Raw genomic sequence first — 23,160 nt, 5'->3', positions numbered from 1 at the left:
ATTTTGTATCAAATTCTACAGATCAAACAACGATCTGTAAAACGATCTGGGACAACAGGTTCAGCGCTATTTTAAGGGATGAAATACGAGTAAAGTGGTTAGCGGCAGACCTAAAAAACACCTGAGTAAGATTTTTTTTCTTTACACTGTTGTTGGTTTCAGTTGGCAACATGTTTGCAAAGGTTTTATTTAACCAAAAGCCCATTGTTAAAAAAAAGATTACATAGTCTTTGCAACTTATTTTTGACGTTGCTACATTAGAAATCTGAACTTCTAGAATCTAAATGTTTAAATTTCTGCACAGCCAGTAACTTTAAGGGCACTTCTCTGTTTTAAAGGTTGTAGGGGAAAATTGCTATTTGGAAAGGTAGTTGCAAAGTTATACAAACTTAAAATAAACGTGTATAATGCCATTAGGTCAGACAGCTCTAGGAGGACCATGCCATACACTGATGTAATCTTTTATAGTTCATTAACGGGCTTTCCATACATCATCTCATTTACCTGTTAATATCTCCATCACCAGACACCTGAATCTCTAGTTCAAACTCAAAATTCTCGATAGCACTTTAGAACACCACTTAACTCATTTCCGTTGGTCTTGCCATTCCTCTTAGCACATCCCCTATGATTTCATTACCTTCACCCCATTGCTTTCTCTTGTTTGCTGTTTAAACAGTTAATAGGGTAAAGGGCATGCTCTACTGCTACCCAACTGGCTAGTACCCCCCTGGTGTTTAGCACCATGAGCTATGGAGTCACTGATGGCCACCTCAAATGCTCTGATCCTTAGGCTAGGTCTCAAGAATGTTTTTGTATCTACAAAATGATATAAATATTAATTCAGAAGTGTTTTTTGAAGACTGTGAGATAACATCCTAGCACAAAGTCTAGCATATAGGACCTAATAGATGTTTAGATTCATTTTAACTCATCTAAAAGCCATTGTACTTAGTTGTGGTAAGCTCTCTGTAGAACCCTTTTTACTTCCAAAGTTAATGGTGAGCACAAAAGAACAAAATACACTAAACTCCTTTGCCATACTTTCTTCAGGTAAGTAAAATAATACTGTGGTCATTCATTCACAGCAGCACCAGAAAAGTGGAAAGTATAGGCATCCATCGGGAGGAGAGAAGAGCTATTATAGAATTCTAGTTGCTAGGGTAGGGTTATACTTCAGAGAAAGGCATTATAAGGAAGTAAGTGACAGTCAGAGAGAGGGCACAAAGCTGGGAAGGAAGGTCTGGTTCTTCTATTTCCAGCAGCTTCAAGCACTCCATGGGGGTTGTTTCCTGAATGACCAAGAGGTGGGTACTTACTTTCTTCCAGTTCTACTGTCTGTTAAAGTGGCTTTCTCTTCTAAATCACTGCTTTTACAAGTCATTTTCTGACTCCCGGTCATTACATAACCTGACCACTTATTAATATTTGAAAACTACACATAAACTTCTAGCTTTCGACTAAAGCTAATTCTGCTACCAGAATAAGCATAATTTTGGGGTGTTTTTGACCTGAAAATACTAAGCAACTATTTTATTCTAAAATACCACCTCTATACTATCTGTAATGAAATGCAAAACTACTTTGGGTCATAGTATTTACAGTGAAGTATGCATGTGCCCCCAAAAACTTGGAGTCTTCGAATTATAAATTTTTGTTCCCAAATTTTCATGCCGCTGTAATAACATTTTGTTCAGCCTAAGATAAGATCTGGACTTAGTTCATTTTGTTCACGATATTTTGGTTCTTGTAACCTCAGGCTACAGGACCTAAGGCTCTGGCCACTGCCTTTGTAATTTGTCCATAAAAATAATTTGCTGTTACTTCTAGGTGCAGAGGCTCATGGTGATTTTTCATCTTTTTGTGCATTTTTTTTTTTTTTTACAGCGAGAATATTACTTTTATAATCAGGAAGAAATATAGCAATTCCATAAAAACATACAGAAAAAAATGAATTAAGTTATTTAAAAAATATAAAATTTACAGTTCTGATTTAAAAAACATGCAAGGTTTGTTCTAGTTTCATACTAAGAGAAAACCTAAGTGTAAATCTTTGGTGTACCATTTATTACCTTGAAGACTTGGACAAATCGACTATCATTTGAGGTCTACATTTCTTCATCTGTGAAATGGAAATAGATTAGAAATCTTTAGAGGTACTTCTCATCCTTACAACATTATGTAACTATAATATTTGGGATTTGCTTTACTCATCCCATTCATATTAAAGCATTAAAATTTGCTTTAATAGGTTCATAAATTTATAAATGACAAGTTTCTTTTCTAAAAGTATTTTTTACAGTGGAACATTATAGTTTGCTTTTACTTAATAGGACATTTACGGACACAGTATACATTTAAGTGATGGCAATAAAATAAATGTGGAAACAATCACTGGCAATTTAATTTTCATAAGATAACTGCTGGTAATCAATTTTATGAGTTGGAAGCATTGAAACAAAATTTTTAATATAAAAGCTGACCAAAGGGGGCCTGGTCCACAGAAGATGTTTATTTGATGTAACAAAACAATACAGTTAGTGTTAGATCCAACCACAAAAAGCAAAAGGAATGAAAAATTTGTACAATGCACATAGAAAAACAAGATGTTTACTGACAACTATATATTTCTAAAATAATGCTTCTAAAATTACTCAATTATTGAAATCTATATGAAAACAGAAGGATGTTAATAGCGACAAAGTGCATAAAACCAAACATCAAATTTTGAGCAAATTAACATACTAGGCAATTTTGCTAACAAAGCATGATTTTTTTTTCTTGTTCACAATCTGCTCAAAATATCTTTATACCAACAGGGTGGGCAGAACATTTAGGTTTAATATCATTTACACAATATTAGCATAAACTTCCACAACTACAGATAGGGTATTGTTTTCTTTTGAGCTGGCAAAGTGACTACAGAAACATCAGATCATTTCTCTGAATTGAGAATTTTATCCAAATAAATGTCACATACCTTCCAGATATATGCATATCTTTCTTTATCATGTAAATGGCTTTACCATTTAAATAATAAACCATACAAGCATTTAAGAATCATTATTATATGATTAACAATGTCATGTTCCAGGTTTAACAATTTCATAGGCCAAAAAAAATTTCTTCTTAAAAACTAGTTTTATAAATGCAGAATATATTGCATGAGTAACTGCTGGTATTTTTTTAAGAAAATATATTGTGCAATTGTGGCTACCATGTACTGCTGGCAAATCATTATTGTGTATGTAAAATGTGAAAAAACTGAGTAAGAATTTTTCAAACTGATCATGATGAAAGGTTACTGCCTTCTTACAAAAATTATATTGGCATCTTATTAAAAATAATTCGATAAGGGACAAACTCCCTAGCCCAAAATAAATAAATAAAAAGGTGCATTTTAAAAATGACGCTACTGCAATGTAATGGTTTAAATACCAAGGAACTGTGAAGACGGTGCTGTCTGTGATCTGGCATTAAAGAACATACTAAAAAAGAGCATTAATGTAAATGAAGTAGAAAGGGGATCAAGATTGAACTAACCAAGTTTGTGCAGTATTGTAGCCAGGCTTCTAAAATTAGATATAGAAAATATAAATAGACTGCTTTAGGTAATGAGCCACCAGTGTCCAAAAAAAGGAATGAGATTATGAAAAAGCTCAGTTAACTTGATCCAAAGCTCTGAGTAATTCTTCACCCTGCAGTAGGTTTCTGCTGCCTTGTACAGGAGCATTAACTTCACAATCATAACTGGTCAGTTGTGGTAATCCACTCTCATCCATTGATTGCCCCAGCAGTCTACATGCTAAATCTGAAAAACAAAGACATACCTAAGTATTCATTCACCTAGTCAATAAATATTACTGAACACTCACTGTGCTATAGGAATTGCAGAAAACTAAAGCAAATAAGCTCTGGGTTTCTAGTCTACAGGGCAAAACCACAACTATGTGAAAAAGCAAGTGGAATAAAGTGTTACTGGTGCTATGTCAGAAGTGTTTAAAGGATACAATGATGGCACAAAGAAGTGATAAATCAATTCTGAAAAAATCTCATACAAATGTACAAGTTTTAGCTTCTACTGAATATTGATGGCACACAAAGATAAATTAAAAGTTCCATCTTGAATAGCTATTCCTGTATTCACCACCAGTGGATAAAATGCTACCTTAGTTTTTAATGATGCTAAAGAATGAAAATCACTTTGAAAGTAAAGCTTCTAAATAAAAAACTTTCATACATTTTAATTCTCTGTGGGATGTTCAAGGGTAGAAAGAATAAACTAACCAGAGGGTATTAAAATAATTGTCTTTTGCTCCATTCCATTCTGCTCACTAGATTTGCATCCTTTTACGCGTTTCCAAGAAAGTGATGTAGTAGTTGCACGATCATCTGGCTGCTGTAATAATGTTCCCTAAAAACAGCACAGTTATTTCAATTTTACTATGTTGAAATTTTGTAAAAGCAGAAACTTACTTTGTAAAAGCAGATTAATAACTGTACAAAGGCAAATTTCTTAAATATCGTTCTAAATTATTTTTAATTCTTTCTCTTAATACTACTATGATAAAGTCATTTGCCACTCATTATGGCAACTGTTTCTGTAAATGCTTTCCAGTAAATATAGTCTGAAAATATCAGTATGAATTATACCAGCACTAACTTAACTTTAACTAGTGTTTTTTTGGAGGTAAGAAGGAAAAGTAACTGAAAGAGAAGAGAACAAGACTGGTGGTGACACTGAGGTTAGAATGAGGGGAGAAATTCACTTTTTACTTAAAATACATCTGCTTTGTTTTGAATTTTTACAATGAGAATGTATTCATTAAATGTATTTTTTTTAATGTTTCATTTTTGAGAGAGAGAGAGAAAGAGAGAGAGAGATGGGGAGGCGCTGAGAGAGAGGGAGACAGAGGATCCAAAGCAGGCTCTGTGCTGATAGCAAAGAGCCTGATGCGGGGCTTGGAACTCAACAAACTGAGATCATGACCTGTGCTGAAGTCTGATGCTTAACCAACTGAGCCACCCAGATACCCTCATTTAGATGTATTTTTATGAAATAGTCTTTTATACCAAGTGAAAGAAACAATGTTTAGCCTCTGAATATATAACTTTCGTATATGGAAGAAATGAGAAATCACCCTATATATTGACTCACATTGTATACAGCACATTAGCTTCTATACAACAGAAAAAGAAACATATTCTCACACTTACAATTCCTACTGCTTGAAAAAGTGAACCGTCATGTTCTATTTTTCGCTTTCTCTGAGCATTCTGCAAAGCTAGTATCTTTGGATTTAGTTCTTCTTCAGGAATGGTAGTTCTGGAAAAAAAAAAAACACATAGTTGCTTTACTATTTTTAAAATACCCAACTAACTTTTTTTGAGCAAAATAAATGATGCCTGTTTTCCAACATTAAGGAATATAATGTTAATATGTAAGAGAATTTTTCTGATTACTAAAGTTTATCATCTGAAGTCAAAGCTCAGTTTTTAAAAGAAAATTTCTTAAAATATGCATTTACCTATTTATAAAATAAATCTGAACAGAACTAAGTTGACATTTTTGTAGGTTAAAGTTAAATACTGGCTTTTCCATTCCAGCCAGTATAATATTCAAATATTCCTGGGACTATTATAAGAGTAACTTCACATTTCTATGGCTTTTTTAGTTTATAAAACATTGCATGTTCATTAGTTCATTTTAGTCTCACACCAATCTCATCTCCAGGAGGTATAAAACACCCATTTTATAAATGAGAAACCTGAGGCTTGTTAGCAATGGGACTTGGAGCAAATTACCTGGTTAGCTGCAGATATGGAAGTGCCTTCTAGATCTCCTGATACCCATTCCCCTCCCAGTAATCTTCCCACTAAGCCACTTTGCCCTCAGTATTGATCTGGTTGTCAAACCTGAACTATCTCCATTTAAAATTAATATTAAGTAGTAAATAACTGTTTTATGTATCAGGCACATGAATTCTCTTATCTATTCTGTCTTTTCAAGAACTCCTCCCCCCAGCCCATACACAATCACAACAGCTTCTTGCTCTGTTCCATATAGTTGAAAATGCCGTATGAGTGACACATTATTCAAACTGCTCTCCTACATGCAGTTTTGTTTTGTATTTTAAAAAATTCTGTAAAACCTTCATTATTATAGATAGGCAGGTTTTTAAATTCCTATAGAAATATATTATCTTTATGAAGTACAGTGCAATCTATCATATAAATATCATCTTAGTAGTAGCACTTCTAATGATTTATCAGCATGTGTAAGGGGGGCTAAGGGGAAGAGGGAGAGAGGGAGAATCTGAAGCAGGCTCCACCCCCCCACTCAGCATGCAGCTTGACGCGAGGCTCAATCCCATGACCCTGAGATCACAACCCAAGCCAAAATCAAGAGTTGAACACTTAACCAACTGAGCCACCCAGGCACTTCTTAATGGGTTATCTTTAATCTTTGCTCTAAAGCTGTAAGTCATCTGGTTTAGTGCAACATTAGAGAGGTCATAAAGAAAAAGCCTTCGTACAGTTCTGCAAGTATTTAGTGCATACTATTTTGATACTAATGTGAAAAAAAGTGACTAGATGTTAGACTTTGGTTTTGACAAGCACACAGTTGTTCAGAAAACGGAATATCCCATAGTCCTCTGTAGCTAATAGTAAACTGTAAATTATAGGTCATAGCCAATTCTATTACTATATTCACTCATCTTCTAATAGCCATTTAGTGACCAAATATTAATACAATGAAATGTTTAAGAGACTGTCACTGCCTTAAAGGTCAGAGCCTATAGTCATTTGGTGACATACTAATTTATAAAGTAATATAAACACTTCCTTGTTAATCTAAAGCCCCAAGATCTTTTCTTAGTTCTGGGAAAAGGTTTCCCCTAGCATTCTAGTTCAAAACAGTGATGAAAGGCAGGAGAAGAAAAGTCATAGACTCTTCTTATGCCAGTGCTTTTTCCTTGCTGTTGTTATCTGGTTCAGTGTAGGCACAAACAGAAATTGTTTCTTTCCTCTACAAACTGCCTCTCTGACTAGCTAAAACGTGTTTCCTTTGATTACAGCCTCAAATTTAAAATGTCAAATCCCGCTACAAATTATATACAGAAATTATATACAGAAATTATAACTTAAAATTTGGGTAGTGTACAGGTATTTGTTCAAACTAACTCCACAAAAGCAATATCATAAATCATGTTCAGATTCCTGTTGTAGCTCTTAAACCTATAGTCTAGCTAATGTTCTATAAAAACGTAATGGAAAAAGAGCACAATTATACATAAATTTTAAAAGGAGGCTTATAAATACCTATGTTGAATACTGAGGATTGAAGATCATCAGGCTCAATGTGAAATGGGGAATTGGAAATACCCTTACGTTGGAAGGTCTTTTATTCAGGTAAGCTTTAAAATAGCTCAAAGAGACAGAAACAGTGAGGAGAGTTAACTAGTCTGATTTATTAAACAACTGCAAAAAACTGGGCCAATTTTTGTACATTTACTGAACTTACTGGCTGCATTTAATTTTTAGAAGTACTAGAAGATCCTCCTACCTCCTACATTTAGATAGGTGCTAAGGTTATCTTCAAGAAAACAAATACACAAGTTAATTTGAGTGCTTGTTTTAAGTCCAGAATTTGTATGTCAAAAACATATTACCAGAAAGTTTTCTATGCTTAGAATTAAGTTATTACCACACATACTTTCTCAAAAATAATAAATCAACTATAACTTTAATGTTGTATATAATTACCTTTGACTCAAAGTGACAGACAACACATTAGGGCTTCTTGGATGAGATTTTTCTGTCTGTTCTATGACTCCTTTTCCTGCTCTGTTTGGTGAGGCTGTCCGACTTCCAGTATCACCATACAGTGATGTTGTGGCACCAGTAGTTACTTTGGGTACATGGGTAGGAGATGGAGATGCAATCAGTATTTTAATGTCTTCTATACCATCTTTTGTCACTGTTTTTAATTCATCAGTGGTGGCAGTGGTACTGGTAGTGGTAACAGGAGGTTCCTCCTGCATTTGAGCCGGCTGGAATACTGTAATTGTGCCCACGCTTTGAGGGCTTGTAGAACTGCTTTCCAGTGGCGACAACTGATCAAAGGACCGTAACTGGAAGTCATCATCCATTGGGATGTAAGGAGCTAACATCTCCAAGTCTAAATCAGTGTCCTTTAAAACAAAAAATACGTGAGTTTTTCAATGGCCACATCTTATAAAAGAAAAACAAGTTAAACCCAAAGTCACTTCCAACTAACAATTAATAAAGTTTAACAGAAAATATAATAAACAAGTTTATATACCTGGGTGGAAAATGGATTCTTGGCTTCTGTGTCTTCAGCAAAAAGTTTCTCTACCAATTCCAGCTTAAATTCATTGACCATATCACTATCCACATCAAAACAATATTCACTGGGACTGGTAGGCTGTAAAAGGAATTCAATGGGTTTACTTTTCCCTGAGGAAACCGGCACATATTTTGCTAGTTGTTAGAATTCTTAAACCAACACAGTCCATCTCTTCTATCACATTTTATCAAACTAGAGAGAAGTTAAAATTTTGAACTTACCCTTGTAACTAATTTTGCCAACACATACATTTCTGTGTAACATCATTTATGAAATTAGGACTAAAAGGTGTTGATCTGCTTCTAGGAGAATTCACTTAATAATTCAACGCCCACATGGTACCTAATTGGCCAATAATTAGATATGATATACTTACTATTCACTGGACTCTACCTTTGTACTGAGAGGCCACGCTACTGTGGTGATCTACCTAAAAATCTCGCATCTACCCTGGGATGAAGTAGGGGTAGAGACTTAAGTTGTTTTACTTGCATTCACCTTACATATGTAGTACGATTTTGGGAGTTCTGAGCAAGGATTATAACCAGAAAACCAAAGCTATATAATTTAAGCATAAACTTTTGCTTCCCTCATTTTAACATTTTTGTTAGATTTATCTTTGTCTGATAAAAAACAAAATGAATCAATAGATTTTTATGCTGGGGAAGGTGAGCCACCAAAGCACAGAGTATATTTCCCAAAGGCTATGAAATGTCAAATCTCCTCTTAGCCTGCCAGTTTGAATTGATAAATATTTAATGTAAACTTATTCACCATTTATTAAGGCTTATTTGTGCCTCACCAAGTCGGAATATTCAAGTCTGAGTTGTGCTACTCCTGAGCTATCTTCAGATATAGGAAGCTCTACTGAATCAAAATTGAATCATTCTAGATTTAGAAATAGAGCCCCATGTGACATCGTTAGGCTTGACCTCAGCCTAGCCCTTAAAGACTATTTTCTTTGTGTTTATAGAAAAACTATTATCAAGACAGAACTTGAATAAAAAATAGTTACCAAAATATTTGCTCTGTGTAAGACTTGGTATTTTCATGTTAAATTTACCCAGAATGGAAGTAATTCATTATTCAAGTAATGGAAATTGGACAAAATTCAGCAATTAGCTTATGGTCCTTTCCCTTTTTAAGCTTTGCTAAAGTAAGGTTTTTGCTACTTGACAATTCTCCAACACAATGAGTAGTATGTATGGGCTTGGAGCTATTATAGGCACAGACATTATTCTCTATCAATGACTAAATTCAAAACTTTTTTGGTACTCTTTTTATAAATACATTCCTGAACATTAAAATATGAAAGTTATGCTCTTCTTTTATTATGACACCTACCTCAGGTGAACTCTGTCTAGTGCTTCCATCAGAAGGACTAGCTGGCTGATCTTGAATCTGGGGCATAGTAAAAGAAAGTTCCAGTGACTCTGGATTTGGCTCTAATTTTAGTACAACTTCTTGATTGAGTGCAGGGTCAGCACTACTTCGAAGTGGCTTTGGAGTTTCAGAAGCAGGTAATGGAGACATTGCCAAATTTATGTTCTGTAATTTTTCATTGGATGAGGGAAGCATTACATCATTATACAATGGAACTTCCTCAAGTTGCTGGTCATCAGTTTCTGTGTCTATAGGTAAAAAATTATTAGTCAATTTAAAGAATAGCTATATTTTAACATATACAGAAATGCAAGCCCCCTTTTACAACACGTCTAATTCACTCAAACAAAAATGTTGCTAAATTTTCCTTCATCAGAAAGTTTATAGATCTTATGGTACAACTCTAAATCTGAATTATCTTTCCAATCTACTATTGACAGCTCCTATTATATTTATAGCATAAAAACCCCTGCAAGGGCACCTGGGTGGCTTAGCTGGTTAAACTTCCAACTCTTGATTGTGGCTCAGGTCATGACCTCACAGTTCTGTGGCACTGAGCCTGAGTTGGGTGGGCTCCCTGTGGACAGTGCAGAGCCTGCTTGGAGTTCTCACTCTCTTTCTCTCTGCCCCTCCCCCACTTACACGTGCTCTCTCCCTCAAAATAAATATTAAAAAAAAAAAATAACCAACTCTGCAATTCCAACCCTTTCACACCTTTTATTCATTAAAATTTAACTAACTTTGAAATTACAGTTTTCATTTTCAATGTCTGATATTATGGTATGACTGGTGATTTATCCTTTAGTGAACTATGCCTATTGCAATAGAACTCTGCTCAATTGTGGAGAAAATAGGGCAATGGGAAATACAGAAATAGCAGGGTGGTTGAGAAACATTAAAGTGGGAAGAAGAAATACCTAAGCACCCTTTGAAGCACAATTTCCAATAATATGACAGAAGCAGGAATGCTAAGAAATTACAGAGGCAAAAATATTTAAGCAAATACTTTGAAGACTTTGAAAAACAAATTATATGACTACAACATCCAAATGATTACCCACAAAAAATGTCCAAATTCAGTTAAAATGGGCTTACAGCAATAGACATAGTTTAGGCAATCAACAGAATAACTAAAGACCCACCATTGCTGCCGAAATCTAAAGATATGATTGTGTCTCCAGCAGCTGGGGCCAGCAAAGTTAAAGCATCAGGTTCCTTCTTAAGTTTATCAAACAGACTACTTGTGTCTTCTGATTCAACTTTGGTGAACAGCTGAGTCATTTTCATATCTGAAGATTCAACTGGTTTGAGGACACATTCTGTTTGTTGAAGGGAGAAAATCAAGTCGTGCTGAATAATACCACTGTCAAAAAAGAGAGATTAGTAATTCTTAACTGAGCACTGACACAATGCAGGGGGTCTCTGAAGCAACCTTGTCTCTTAAAATACTGCTTTATGAAAAGGAACATTTTAAGATGCTTTAACCTAATAGTTCATGCATACTTGCTCACATTCAGGGTTTAAAATGCCAATATGAAATAAAGACCCATAAAAATTCATAGTATAAGATAGTTTAAATATTTGACTAAATTAAGAAACTTCAGCTATCCCTTTGGGAAGAGTGATGGTGACAAAGAAATGGAATAGTCAAGTACATGAAGGGTACCAACACATCTAAACAATTTTTGTGAGGATTCACATGTAATGAAACTGGCACAGAAGAACTCTTTGGGACTGATGTATGAGGCATGACCTAAGGATGGCCCTAGAATATAAAGACATATAGATAAATGACCAAGGCCTAAGGCAGGTGCCATATTTTCCTTGGTGGTAAGAAAATGATACGGTGATAACACCTACAGGATAGAGTGGAAGAGGGATGATGAACAACAGATCCATGTGTTTGGCTTAAATGTAAGTTTTTATTGTTTCTTTAATCACAAACATTTAGGTGTTTACTAAGTGAAATAAACCAAGGATACAAAGTTTAAAATACCTAACCCTTGTCCTCAGAAGTGCAATGTAGATGTGCAAACAATTAAAATACAAAATGGTAATTGCTAAAATAGAGAAGGTGTGCTTCACAGCCAACAAGCTGAAACTTCGGCTCAAGTAGGGTTTGTTAGGCAGATGGGACAGGGGCAAAAGAAGGACATTCCAAGTGGGTAAGTTAATGGGAAAGTCACAAAAGAACTCTTTGACACTAATATTAAAACATTAAAGGATGGGCGCCTGGGTGGCTCAGTCAGTTGAGCATCCAACTCTTGATTTCAGCTCAGGTCATGATCCGAGGGTCATAGGATTCTGCCCTGAGTCAGCCTCTGCACTGAGTGTGGAGTCTGCTTAAGATTCTCTCTCTCCCTCTGCCCCTCTCCCCCAATTGCACACTCTAAAATTAAAAATTAAAAAAACAAAAAAACAAACATTAAAGGATGGTGTCAGAAGTGGCAAAAATTAAAACAAGTGACCAAAGTCTTACCAAGAGAGGTAGTCACAGATTTTAGAAAGAGGGTAGGTGGAATCAACGAAAGCATGAAGAATATAGAAAATGACAAGAAATCATGCTATGTAAGTTAAGCAAGGGTTTATCTCGGGGGTGATAAAGCATCTTTAAAACAATTCTAAGGAAAAGGAGATGCTCAGATATCCATGCAAGAAAACTCAGCATGGTGGTAATGTGGAAGATGGACTAGAAGGGAGTCTGCTGAAGCAGATCAAATGGAAGGCCAGTTTATGATATCCATAATATTCACAAGCCAGTCAACTAAAAGAAGAGTTCTTGAATACACAAGAGCCATGCACTATATTATACAGCCTTTTATGGTAATCTCACATAGAATTTCATTTAATCCTCATTTCTGAGGATTAAATATCCTCAGAATATTGAGGAGATAAATATCCTCTCTCCTATATGGGTGAAATTCAAAGTAATAAGAACTTCCCAAGGTCATGCAGCTAATAAGTGAAAGAGCTATGACACAAAGCTACCTATTCCAAGGCCAGGGTTCTTCCTACAAAAATAACATAGCTATTTGAGATAGTATATGCTGACAAAAATAGGACTAGAGCAAACTAACCCAATAGGAGATATGGTATTTTTTTAACGTCTTTTTAAAAATGGGAGTGAAAAGAATGTGAATAGATGGGTACTGGTAATAGTACAATCACTGCAGAATAGCAGGCCTGGACACTCAGGTCTAAGTACTGAAAACCGTAATTAGGTGGAAATGTGAAAATAAAATTCAGTTAACATTTTATAATCTTATCTCCCTTTATATAAAAGAACAAAATATCCAAAAAGGTTATTACTTCCTCCCCCAAAATATTTACTTTTCAGGCTTACCTCACAACGTAATTTACACATACAATGCACTGTGGTTGAGAGTTCTTAGTGTTATATATGACGGTCGCTTGAGTTTCAACCCAGACATATCCACCTCTTTTGGCAAGCATCCTGTACTGTCCTGTGGTGACTTGGCCTTTAGTAAACACTAGGAGTGAAAAGGAAAAACAGTCATGCAGAGAAAATAACTTCTAATTTTCAATCAAATAAATGGATGCTGAATGTTGATTATTTTAGAAAAGAGATGTTTATTTTAATAGAATCAGTTATAATTGTTTAAAGTGACAGAGAAAAAGCCCCAGCATAGCCAAAAATATACACAGTTCATTCTTCTAACCCCTAAAATAAACGCCTTTCCTGCCAATCTTCACTTTAAATAAAATGAAAGCCAGGAATGAGGGACAGCAGTGACTAATTCCTTTAATGACTTATATGTTGAAAGTATCAAAAAGACTAGACAATGAATAATCTTGATTCTACAGAGCACATTTGAGCAAGTGGCACTGCTACATTTCCTTACGTTTCTACTGAGGTTTCCAGAGAATTAGCAATGCTTCAAATAGCTGTGCTCACATATTTGAATCTCAACTGGTATCATGCTGAAATCTTGGCAATTTAGGCAAACTTAATCAATTGCTAATTTGGGAGCAAGTACCAGATAAAAAGTAATGATGACATTATCTTGAGTCTTGGGGTCCTGACTGCTGACTTGGGCTCGTTTTGTAGTTCAAGGCTAATCATTCTAACTCAGTGACATTCAGGTATCCCCGATCACATTGGGAAGTCATGTTTAGGTACAGATTAAATAAGCAAGTGAGATTCGAAAGTCTTACTATGGGATCTTCAAATAACATTCACGAGTATTTATCTTATGTCAAGTGTACTTGTTACCACTTGTACATGACATTGATTGCCTTCACATTCACTAAGTCACTCAATAATTATTTTCTAAGTGCCTTCCATGTGCTAACAACTGATCTAAATACTTCAATGTGAATTCTGAAAATGATGCTATAATATTCCATGACATTTTTTAGTCTTTGTATTAAAAATGCCAGGTTAGTTTTATATATTATTAAATGATTCTACTTTAACTAGTATCAGTTACAACAAATACAAAACATAGATTTAATGGTTGACATCCCTTATGAAGAGTTCTATTAAGATATTTAGTCTAGGAAGACAGATTAATTTTAACCAGAAAGTTAGATATATGGCCAAACAGTAAGGAGATTGCAAATTACATAATTAGAAAATCTATACAGTTTTTCCATTGTACTTACTGTCATGATGAGTTTTGGTCAGATGGTCAGAGTCCAAAGCGTGGTAATATTCATATATCGAGCGGCCCAAAAGTTCCTCTGGCTCATATCCCATCAATTCAGTAATTCTGTTAAGTAAAAAATGTAAGAAGAGAAAGAGAAATTTTGCTTCTTTAAAGTAACTGATATGAATTAATCTCATGGACAAGTGAATTTTCAAAACTAAAGAGCATCCTTCTTTGCTAAGAAGAAGTTTACATCTCACTTTTGGTAACTCTACAGTTACTAAATACGGCACCATGCATGTTCTTTAAATCCTCTGGATTCACATTCTGCTACTTAACCCATTTATCCCTTTCACCCAAACTCATTACATATTGTCATCATGTTTTACTGTACTTACTTTTGGTAATAAGGGGATTCATAAGTAGACAGAAAGTACTGCTAAATAAAATGGTAAAAGTTGTAATGGTAATCACTGACATTTAACTTGAAATATAAGATTAAATCCATAACATTAGTTTACCATAAAACCAGATTCTTTTTGTATTGAGTGTGTACAAACCAGATTCTTTATTTAACAGTGCCCTTAGGCAAGGCTTCAGTCAACACCTACTACACAATTTTAGTATCACCAACCAAAGAATATCTACACTAAATGGAAGTAAAGAGATACACATTATGTTTGTTTTAGAAGATGCTCTTGTAACTTAGTTTTTTAAATAATATAAAATTATAGGAATTCATTTTAGATGAAACAATGATATCAAACTGAAAATGGACTAGAAAGTAATCTAGTCTAACCCCTTTTGGTTTCCTGAAAGTTCTTTTAGGACATAGATTAGATCTTACTACTCTGTGTAACCAGTCAGAAACGGAACCCATTTCATGTGAAAGAGAAAGCTGTCTTCTTAACACCACACTTTGCTCTCTTTTTTCTAGGAGCAAAACCTGAGTTAAACTTTTCAATTTCTCAGGACTTCCTGAGTTGTAAGCAAAAGTTACTTAGTGTACTGTGTCCAAAAAAAAAAAAAACAACTACAAAAAACACACAAGAAAGATATCCTTCTAAGAAATGTATAAAAGTAAAATGTATAAAATGTATAAAAGTAAGAGTTTGTGTTGTCACACTTTAAGGCAAGATCTGCCATACAGTTTATTCCAAAATAATTGTAAATAGAAAGAGGTTTGTAAAAAAACACAAAAAACAAAAACTAAACCAAAGCTAAAATCCAGACTTCTTTACAAAGAGGTATCTCTAAACACATCTGCACTAGGTGGCAGCATTACAAAGGAAACTAGTATTTTTTAAAAATGGTCCTACTTCTTTAAATTATGCTTTAAAAATAACTTTAATTCATCTTATATTGGTTACTTTTAAACAAAATTCCCATGGGATTAAAAAAACTTCCATTATTTAAATCTTTATATGCCTAGGGCACCTCTGTGGCTCAGTGGGTTGAAGCATCAGACTCTTGATTCCAGTCAGGTCAGGTCATGATCTCACGGTTCATGAGTTCAAACCCCACATCGGGCTCTATACTGACAGCACGAAGAATGCTTTGGAGTCTGTCTCTCTCTGTCTACCCCTCCCCTGTTTGTACTCTGTCTCTCAAAATAAATAAATAAGTAAACTTAACAAAAAAATAAATCTTTATATGCTAAGTATGCCTGGCATTGTTCTAGGTGTGAAAATGCAAAGTCAAAACTCAACGTGTAGCTAATCTTCTGGAACACTTACCATACTACTAATGAAATAATGTGGTAAGTGTAATGATGGTAATCTGTTGCAGGAATCAGAGGAACCACCCTTATCAATGAGAAGAAATGGTTGGGTGAGCAGCAAAACCATTTCAGGAAGAAGATATACCAGAAGCAAAGACAGAGAGAAGACAATGCTTGACAGTGTATAAATGAGAAAGACTTTCATGTGGTTAGTGGGGGCAGGTGAGAAGAGATGAGGCTAGAGATGTAAGCAGATTAATGGGGGCCTTTTATTATCATGTTAAGAAGCTCTGATTTAATTAGATGTCAATCAGTGCTTCTCAGAGTTGAGGTCCATCTATCATTAAGGGATGCAAGATGTTAAAATATAAACAGAATGCTTTCCTAGAAAGTCAATTTTATTTAACTTTAGAGAATTATATAGCTTATATTCTGTACCAAAAAGGAGAGTGATCCAGGAAATTTGATCATAATGTGTTTTTAATGGACTAGGAAACCTGTGATCTAAAGCAACAATGCAGCGTATTATTCATTCATTGTAAGTGTCCTGAGACCAAGAACTGTTTCTTCATTTCTACTTTGCCATGAACATTGTAGATGCTCAAATAAATGTGCGGATTAACTATAAGCAGAAATTAGTACAGTAAATAATAAGCATTTGTGAGATATTTTGAATGCCGTAAGTTTTGGGTAGGTTAGATTTTCTCAAAATTGGGCAAAAATTTTTCTAGATCTCAGTTATTAGGGGTTTTAGATGTGAGAAGTTTCTGTAAAGAGCTCTAGCCAGAAAATAACAATCTCCCGGTCAAACTTAAAACCTCACTTGGCTGATCTCTAAGTTGGCAGTCTTTACTCCTCTGTCATGATCATTTTGCCAGTTTTCTGATAGGACCTGAGAGAAATGTCACTCCCTTCCTCAATTCTCATTCTAGCTCCACTACTTTCCATTCTCCCTAGCCTATCTCTATAACCTTGCTACTGAGTTCAAAAGATAAAAAATAATTCCTCAAAAAGGGATGGGTATCTCTGTTCTATCATATATTCACATGATTAATGGCAATAAACACCATAAAATGCTTGTCACCAGTGGTGAAGCATTTATTACATGTACAAGGCACTCAACAAACTCCTTCAATTCTGACAACAACCTTTTGAAATATTACCCTTATTGTAAGGATAGTAAAATTTGAAAGAGTTAAGTTTTAAAAAAAAAAAAATTTTTTTTTTTAACGTTTATTTATTTTTGAGACAGAGACAGAGCATGAACAGGGGAGGGTCAGAGAGAGGGAGACACAGAATCTGAAACAGGCTCCAGGCTCTGAGCTGTCAGCACAGAGCCCGACGCGGGGCTCGAACTCACGGACCATGAGATCATGACCTGAGCCGAAGTCGGCCACTTAACCGACTGAGCCACCCAGGCGCCCCTGAAAGAGTTAAGTTTTAATACCAAGACCACACTGTAGTATCAGAGCTGCAAGCCAGGACTGAATCCAGGATTATGTGATTCTAAAGCCAGACATCTGTCACATTTCCTTGTCCACTATGGTGGGGATTTCTACCTACTTTATATTATGACTAAGTGCTTAAAATTGGTTCCCTCATACAATCTTTAAGATGACCCTACGTTAGGTAGGTGTTACAAAAGATGAAGAAACTGATGCTCAAAAAGAACTAATGGGCCCAAGATCACTTGGATATAGGCAACAGAATCAGGATTTAGTAGTCTGGCTACATAATCTATGCCTTCAGCTATGATGTTATAGTCTTATAGTAAAAAGTGAGACAAGTAAATAATTACAAGAGTAGAAGAAATGTTATGACAGACATATGCACAAGAATAGTATAGTGTCCTGAAGGAACAAGGAAGGCTTCCCAAAGGAGTATCTAGATGGCTCCTGAAAGGTAAATATGTGTTAGGAGTTGAAGAAAACCTCACTGCAGAATGGGAAAATATATGTAAAGGCGCTAAGACAGCAAATGAGCACATGGTGCTCTCTAGCTGTAGGGTGTTGGGGGGGGGGGGGTCACACCCTCCCTTCCTTATTAATTTAGACAAGTGGGCAGAGGCCAGATCATAAATATCTTTGTTGGCCATGCTAAGCAAAGTTTGGGTTTTATTGTCAAGGTCTATTTTTCTTTCAGCTTTTCAAAATGCACATTTTTCTTTTGATAAAGAAAAATCTCCTGCCCTCCTCTAATATTTTTATAAACCAGAGATTTTTCTGTGTAAAGATCTGATTTTCACATTAGGAAGTCCACTTTTTGGGATCCTGGATGAGAGACTAGAGGGCAAAAATCTGTGGGCAGAGACAGTTTAGGAGATTATGGCAACAATTTAAGCCAAAGGTAATGAGCTGAAGAATTCAGTGGCAGGAAAGCAAGGGTGGAAAGGAACAAATGGATCAAGAAATGTATTTAGACAGTAAATCTGTAAGATTTAGAGACCGACTGGGTATACATAATGAAGGTAAAAGAAAAGTTAAGGATGACTCCCAAATATTTGTAGGAGTCGTATGCCTATAGTGATATACTAACCATGCTAGGCATTATAAAAGGAAAAGCAATTTCTGAGGTTGATGTTTTGGGGCAATAGTAGTACAGTTCAGTTACAGAAATATTTTATTAATATAGAAAAATATCCAAATAAAAATATCAAATTGGCAATTAAAAATAGTTATGAACATAAAGGGAAATGGCAATAGAAATCATGGGCAATATGTAGGGTGAGGAGATGATCAAACACTTTCCTTTCTTGTCCATAACCAAAAGTAACCTATTCTTCCTCAAATTATGCATTATATGTCTTTGCTATGGACTAATTAAAACTTTCATGTTATAGTTTGTATATCATTTACCTTTCATCACAATAAGAAAATTTCATATCCAGACTATGACGACTCAGAAAAGTCTTGCTATCTAAAGGAATTTCAATATTTGATGGATGAGGAATGGGTTCACAAATCAGCACCAAGCACGTCATGGGTGGTTTCTTATACCCACACTGAGATTGGTTACTATTGGTATCGTAGACATGAATATGGCCTGTGCAGTGAAGTACCTGTGTACAAAGAAAACAAAGCAATTCTTTAAAAAATATAAAATGCTAGTTAAAAAAAACCACAGAGATAAATAGCTGAAGTGTGACATGGCAAGTAAGCTTTGATAAAATTTACTGTCATTCATGGATTAACCCTATCTTTGAAATCAATAAATGTTTCCCCTGTGACACCACTCAAGACTCAGGCACCCTAAATTACTCTCTAAAATACTCTCTTCATACAAATCTGGGCTGATTTTTCATTCATTTAGTCATAGTGGCAGCTTTATTTATTATTTTTATTATTCTTGCTTTGATGATTATTTCAACACCGAGCAAAGAAATGAAACAAAAATGAATAGAAAATTAATTTCTATCAAGATTCAAACACTGGGTGGGTTGGAAAAACCAGCTGATTAAGTTAGATTGGTATACCAGTATCACAATTCACATAAGTTCATGCCTCAAAATGGCAAATTACTACAATTTGGGATGGTAAATCTGCAAATGCCAATGAACAACTGTACGTTTCCCCTCACAATTCTAATGCTATCTTAAATATTAGCAGTGTTAAGATGTATGAATTTATCTATAAACCAAGTGCATCACCACTTAGAAATCATTTTTACTTACTTTCCACGTTGCTGACTTTATGTTCATGGTTCTCCCTCGGCTAGTTAGGGTACACTTCATTCTGAGAAAAAAGCTTCGCTGTGTATTCTGCTCTTTACCCTTCTTCACAAGGCCTAATAAAAGCAGGAAATAAAATTTAAAAACATAATTAAATATTTAAATTTGTTTTAGTAAGAGTAGCACCTAGGTACTATTCAATTAAAAGTCTCAGCATAAACAGTGATTCATACTCAAACACATCCAAGGGATTAATATGCTCGAATCAGTAACTGGGGTTCACAATTCCAGTGATTCCCTGATTGCAAATAACAGTTAACCATTTCACAATGAAGCCAGTAAAGCTGGCAAAATTACAAAGAAATACAAATGTAGGAATCTGCCTTATTAAGTGTACCCGTTTAATTGCTGTATCCGTGTAATAAGCACACCCCCCAAAAAAGAACTTCAGTGAACTCCTCCAACCTTTGCTAAATATGTTAGCTCAATTTATAATAAACACTCCATGTATTTACAGAACTTTTAAAATATCAACTTTCTTTTCAAAGCAGGTAACATTTTTATATATCTGACGTTTCCTTAAATCTTCCTGTAAAGCAGGCATGACGTTATTTCTACTTTGTTATTAGAGGAAAAAACCAAAATATTGAATGACTTTTCAAAGCAAAATTAGAGTGAAATAAATTTAGGTCTATTTATTCCCATTCCAAACCTTATATAACTAAAACATGGTGAAAAGGAAAATAATGAAAAGCACAGAGGTGGGGAAAAAGAACACATGTTTGGGGAATAGATAGATGCTAGTAGATAGATCAGGTTGCTGCAATATAAAGTACTTGCAGAAGCGTAATGAGACAGTTAGAAAGGGAAGATTAGGGCTGTAACTGGAGGGCCTTGGATGCCCTAATTAGGAGTTCAGCTTTAAATATACAACATGGAGCTTCTAAAAAATTCTGAGATGGGAAGCATAGTCAGGAACTTACGGTACATTAATCTAGAAGCAATATATATGATGTATTAGAATTAAAATACAATGATGGTAATCAGGCTGAACAGTAAAGAGAAGTGAAAAGAAGGGTGACAAATGACATATAAAGAACTAGAAAAAACTTGAAAACTGATAGAAATAAGTGGGGAGGAGGGAAATAAAAAAAAAGGATCTGGAGATTTTAAGGCTAGTATATTGAAAAAAAGTGTCAAGTAGAAAAGAAGTAAGATAGTTTAAATTTAGGCTTACTTAGGTAGAAACGCCGGACTCTTCTAGAAGAGTTCTAATTCCATGCTAGTGGAATTAGGCAAAGGGGCAGTCTTGGTGCTGATATAAGTTATTTGGGTTTAGTCAAATCAGGATTCAATTTGCCCTCCCTCACAGTGTTTGGGAATGGATTTTAAAAAGATGCCACAAGAACCACACTGGTCTCAGTGGTGGTACAGAGCTGTGTTGTGGTTGTGATGCCAACAGAGATCTACTTGTAAATTCTTTGAGGATTTTCAGTCCTTCGTAATCTAAGCTTGAATTGTACTGACCTTTGGAAACCCAAAGCCTTTGAATTGGGACAGGAAGATTAATTTAAAAACCAAGGTACTATCATTTTCCTAATGGAAAAAAAAAAAACATTTTAAAAGAACTAAATTTTCAGACCTTTAAAAATAAATCATATTTTATAATAATTTAGTGAACTCTAAGTCATCATTTTAGAATTTAAATGAAAAAAATACTAGAACTATGTTGTATAAACACACCACTGGTTCTTAGCATAACATTAATATGTGACGCATTGCAGCAAACCCTTTTTCTAAAAGTGAAAAGTGCATATCTGTTTCCCAACAAAACATCAAACATTCATTACATTAGGAATGATTTCAAAAAGTTCATGTGCTTTAAAAAGCCATCTGTTTAAAAAAAAAAACATTTGTTCAAAAACATACATTTAAACTATATTATGTGGAATATATTTGATTTAGAATAAAGCATTAGCATCATTGCCCAATCAAAACAAAATTTCCTCATATCCATCCATTCATAGCCCAAGGGAAGAACTGAGCAACCAAACTTCAGTGTCTAAACTTCAAAGTCTAAACACTAGAAGTCCTATACTAAACTAATTGACAGCCCACTTAGGTCCCTGTGTGAAGTGTATTTACTCTTCCTTTACACAGGAACTCTAAAAATCATATTTGTTTTCCCAAGTTCACAGTGAACACCAAGTATTAAATTAAAAAAAAACAGAAGGCTCCTACTGAAAGGGTCAAAAGTAGCCACAGAAAGTACTGAGAGTTGTTGAACATGAAAGATCTCCAAAGTACTAATGAGCCCAACTACCTGAGTTTAACCTATACTGTGCCATTTACTAACCAAGTAATCTTGGGTAAGTTTCCAAATAATTCTGTGCCTTAGTTTCCTCAGTAAAATAGAAATAGTAACTTCACAGGGTGTTGTGAAGAAAAAAGGCATTAAAGCATATAATCTGCAGAGAACACTGTTCTGGCACAGAGTAATCTCTCAATAGAGGTTAACTATTATCATAAATGAAAGGAGATTAAAAAAACATAAAAAATATTCAAAAAGTGCTATGAACTTGAGGTTGTTTAATACAGAAGCAAACAAACTTATACACTTAAATTAGAGAGCTGCAAAGGACAGCTACAGAGCATAATGACAAATTTTCACTGTGGTGACTATAAATTATCAGTATACTTTGTGCCTTAAGAAGGTACAGGTGGAGAGACTAATTATTAAGCTTTTGTAATTCAAGAGGTATTTTCCAAAAATCTTTGAAGACTTATTTTGAACAATTCAATCCTAGGGGCATATGGTGGCTCAGTCAGTTAAGTATATGAGTCTTGATTTTGGCTCATGCCATGATCTCAGGGTTCGTGAGATCAAGCCCCTCATTGGGCTCTACACTGACAGCATGAAGCCTGCTTGGAATTCTCCCTCTCCGTCTCTCTCTCTGCCCCTCCCCAGCTTATGCTCTCTCTCAAAATACATAGACATTAAAAAAAATTAAAAAAAAACCCTCAAGCCTGAGAGTTAAGAGGTCTTAGTGGGTCTTTTTTGTTGCTGCTAATGTGGGGGCATTCAATAATATAATACTGTATGATCTTACTACATAGTCTCAAATTACTGTGAACATCCTGAAGTCAAATAAACAATTAGGCTTTTAAAAGATCTGGTGAACTTTCTCTTTTCTTTACCCTGGTCCTTGAGAAAGCTTGAACATAAACTGGTACCTCAAGTATAACAACTATCTAAAATCTTATTATTTATTATGACTTCCCCTTGCCTAAAAGTTGTATGTTATAAACTGACCTCTTTGGGTCTTGACTTTTTCATTTTATGTAGTATTACTATCTATATAATTATTTATGGAAATCAGTGAGCTTTAAAAATTAAGGTATTTTTATG

At 34.8% G+C, this 23,160-nt stretch overlaps 1 protein-coding gene across 1 annotated transcript in view; it reads right to left on the bottom strand.

Annotated features, from left to right (window-relative positions):
- Nucleotides 1-2,492: 2,492 nt before the first annotated feature.
- The window catches only part of HIF1A (hypoxia inducible factor 1 subunit alpha), a 41,858-nt gene continuing 21,190 nt past the window's right edge, over nucleotides 2,493-23,160 (bottom strand). Inside the window, exons 5-15 of the mRNA XM_027065866.2 lie at nucleotides 19,755-19,867; nucleotides 18,940-19,142; nucleotides 14,381-14,487; nucleotides 13,098-13,245; nucleotides 10,897-11,117; nucleotides 9,716-10,002; nucleotides 8,327-8,449; nucleotides 7,768-8,195; nucleotides 5,218-5,326; nucleotides 4,288-4,414; nucleotides 2,493-3,811 (exon numbers count right to left, since the gene is read on the bottom strand). Coding sequence (XP_026921667.1) covers nucleotides 3,660-3,811; nucleotides 4,288-4,414; nucleotides 5,218-5,326; nucleotides 7,768-8,195; nucleotides 8,327-8,449; nucleotides 9,716-10,002; nucleotides 10,897-11,117; nucleotides 13,098-13,245; nucleotides 14,381-14,487; nucleotides 18,940-19,142; nucleotides 19,755-19,867 — 2,018 coding nt within the window. The 3' untranslated portion in view covers nucleotides 2,493-3,659. The remainder of the gene's footprint in view (nucleotides 3,812-4,287; nucleotides 4,415-5,217; nucleotides 5,327-7,767; nucleotides 8,196-8,326; nucleotides 8,450-9,715; nucleotides 10,003-10,896; nucleotides 11,118-13,097; nucleotides 13,246-14,380; nucleotides 14,488-18,939; nucleotides 19,143-19,754; nucleotides 19,868-23,160) is intronic.

This window comes from Acinonyx jubatus, chromosome B3 (genome assembly GCF_027475565.1).
Source record: "Acinonyx jubatus isolate Ajub_Pintada_27869175 chromosome B3, VMU_Ajub_asm_v1.0, whole genome shotgun sequence".
NCBI classification, from domain to species: Eukaryota; Metazoa; Chordata; class Mammalia; order Carnivora; family Felidae; genus Acinonyx; species Acinonyx jubatus.
Note: the sequence above shows the minus strand (reverse complement) of the source record. Positions and strands in the feature narration are given on the sequence as shown.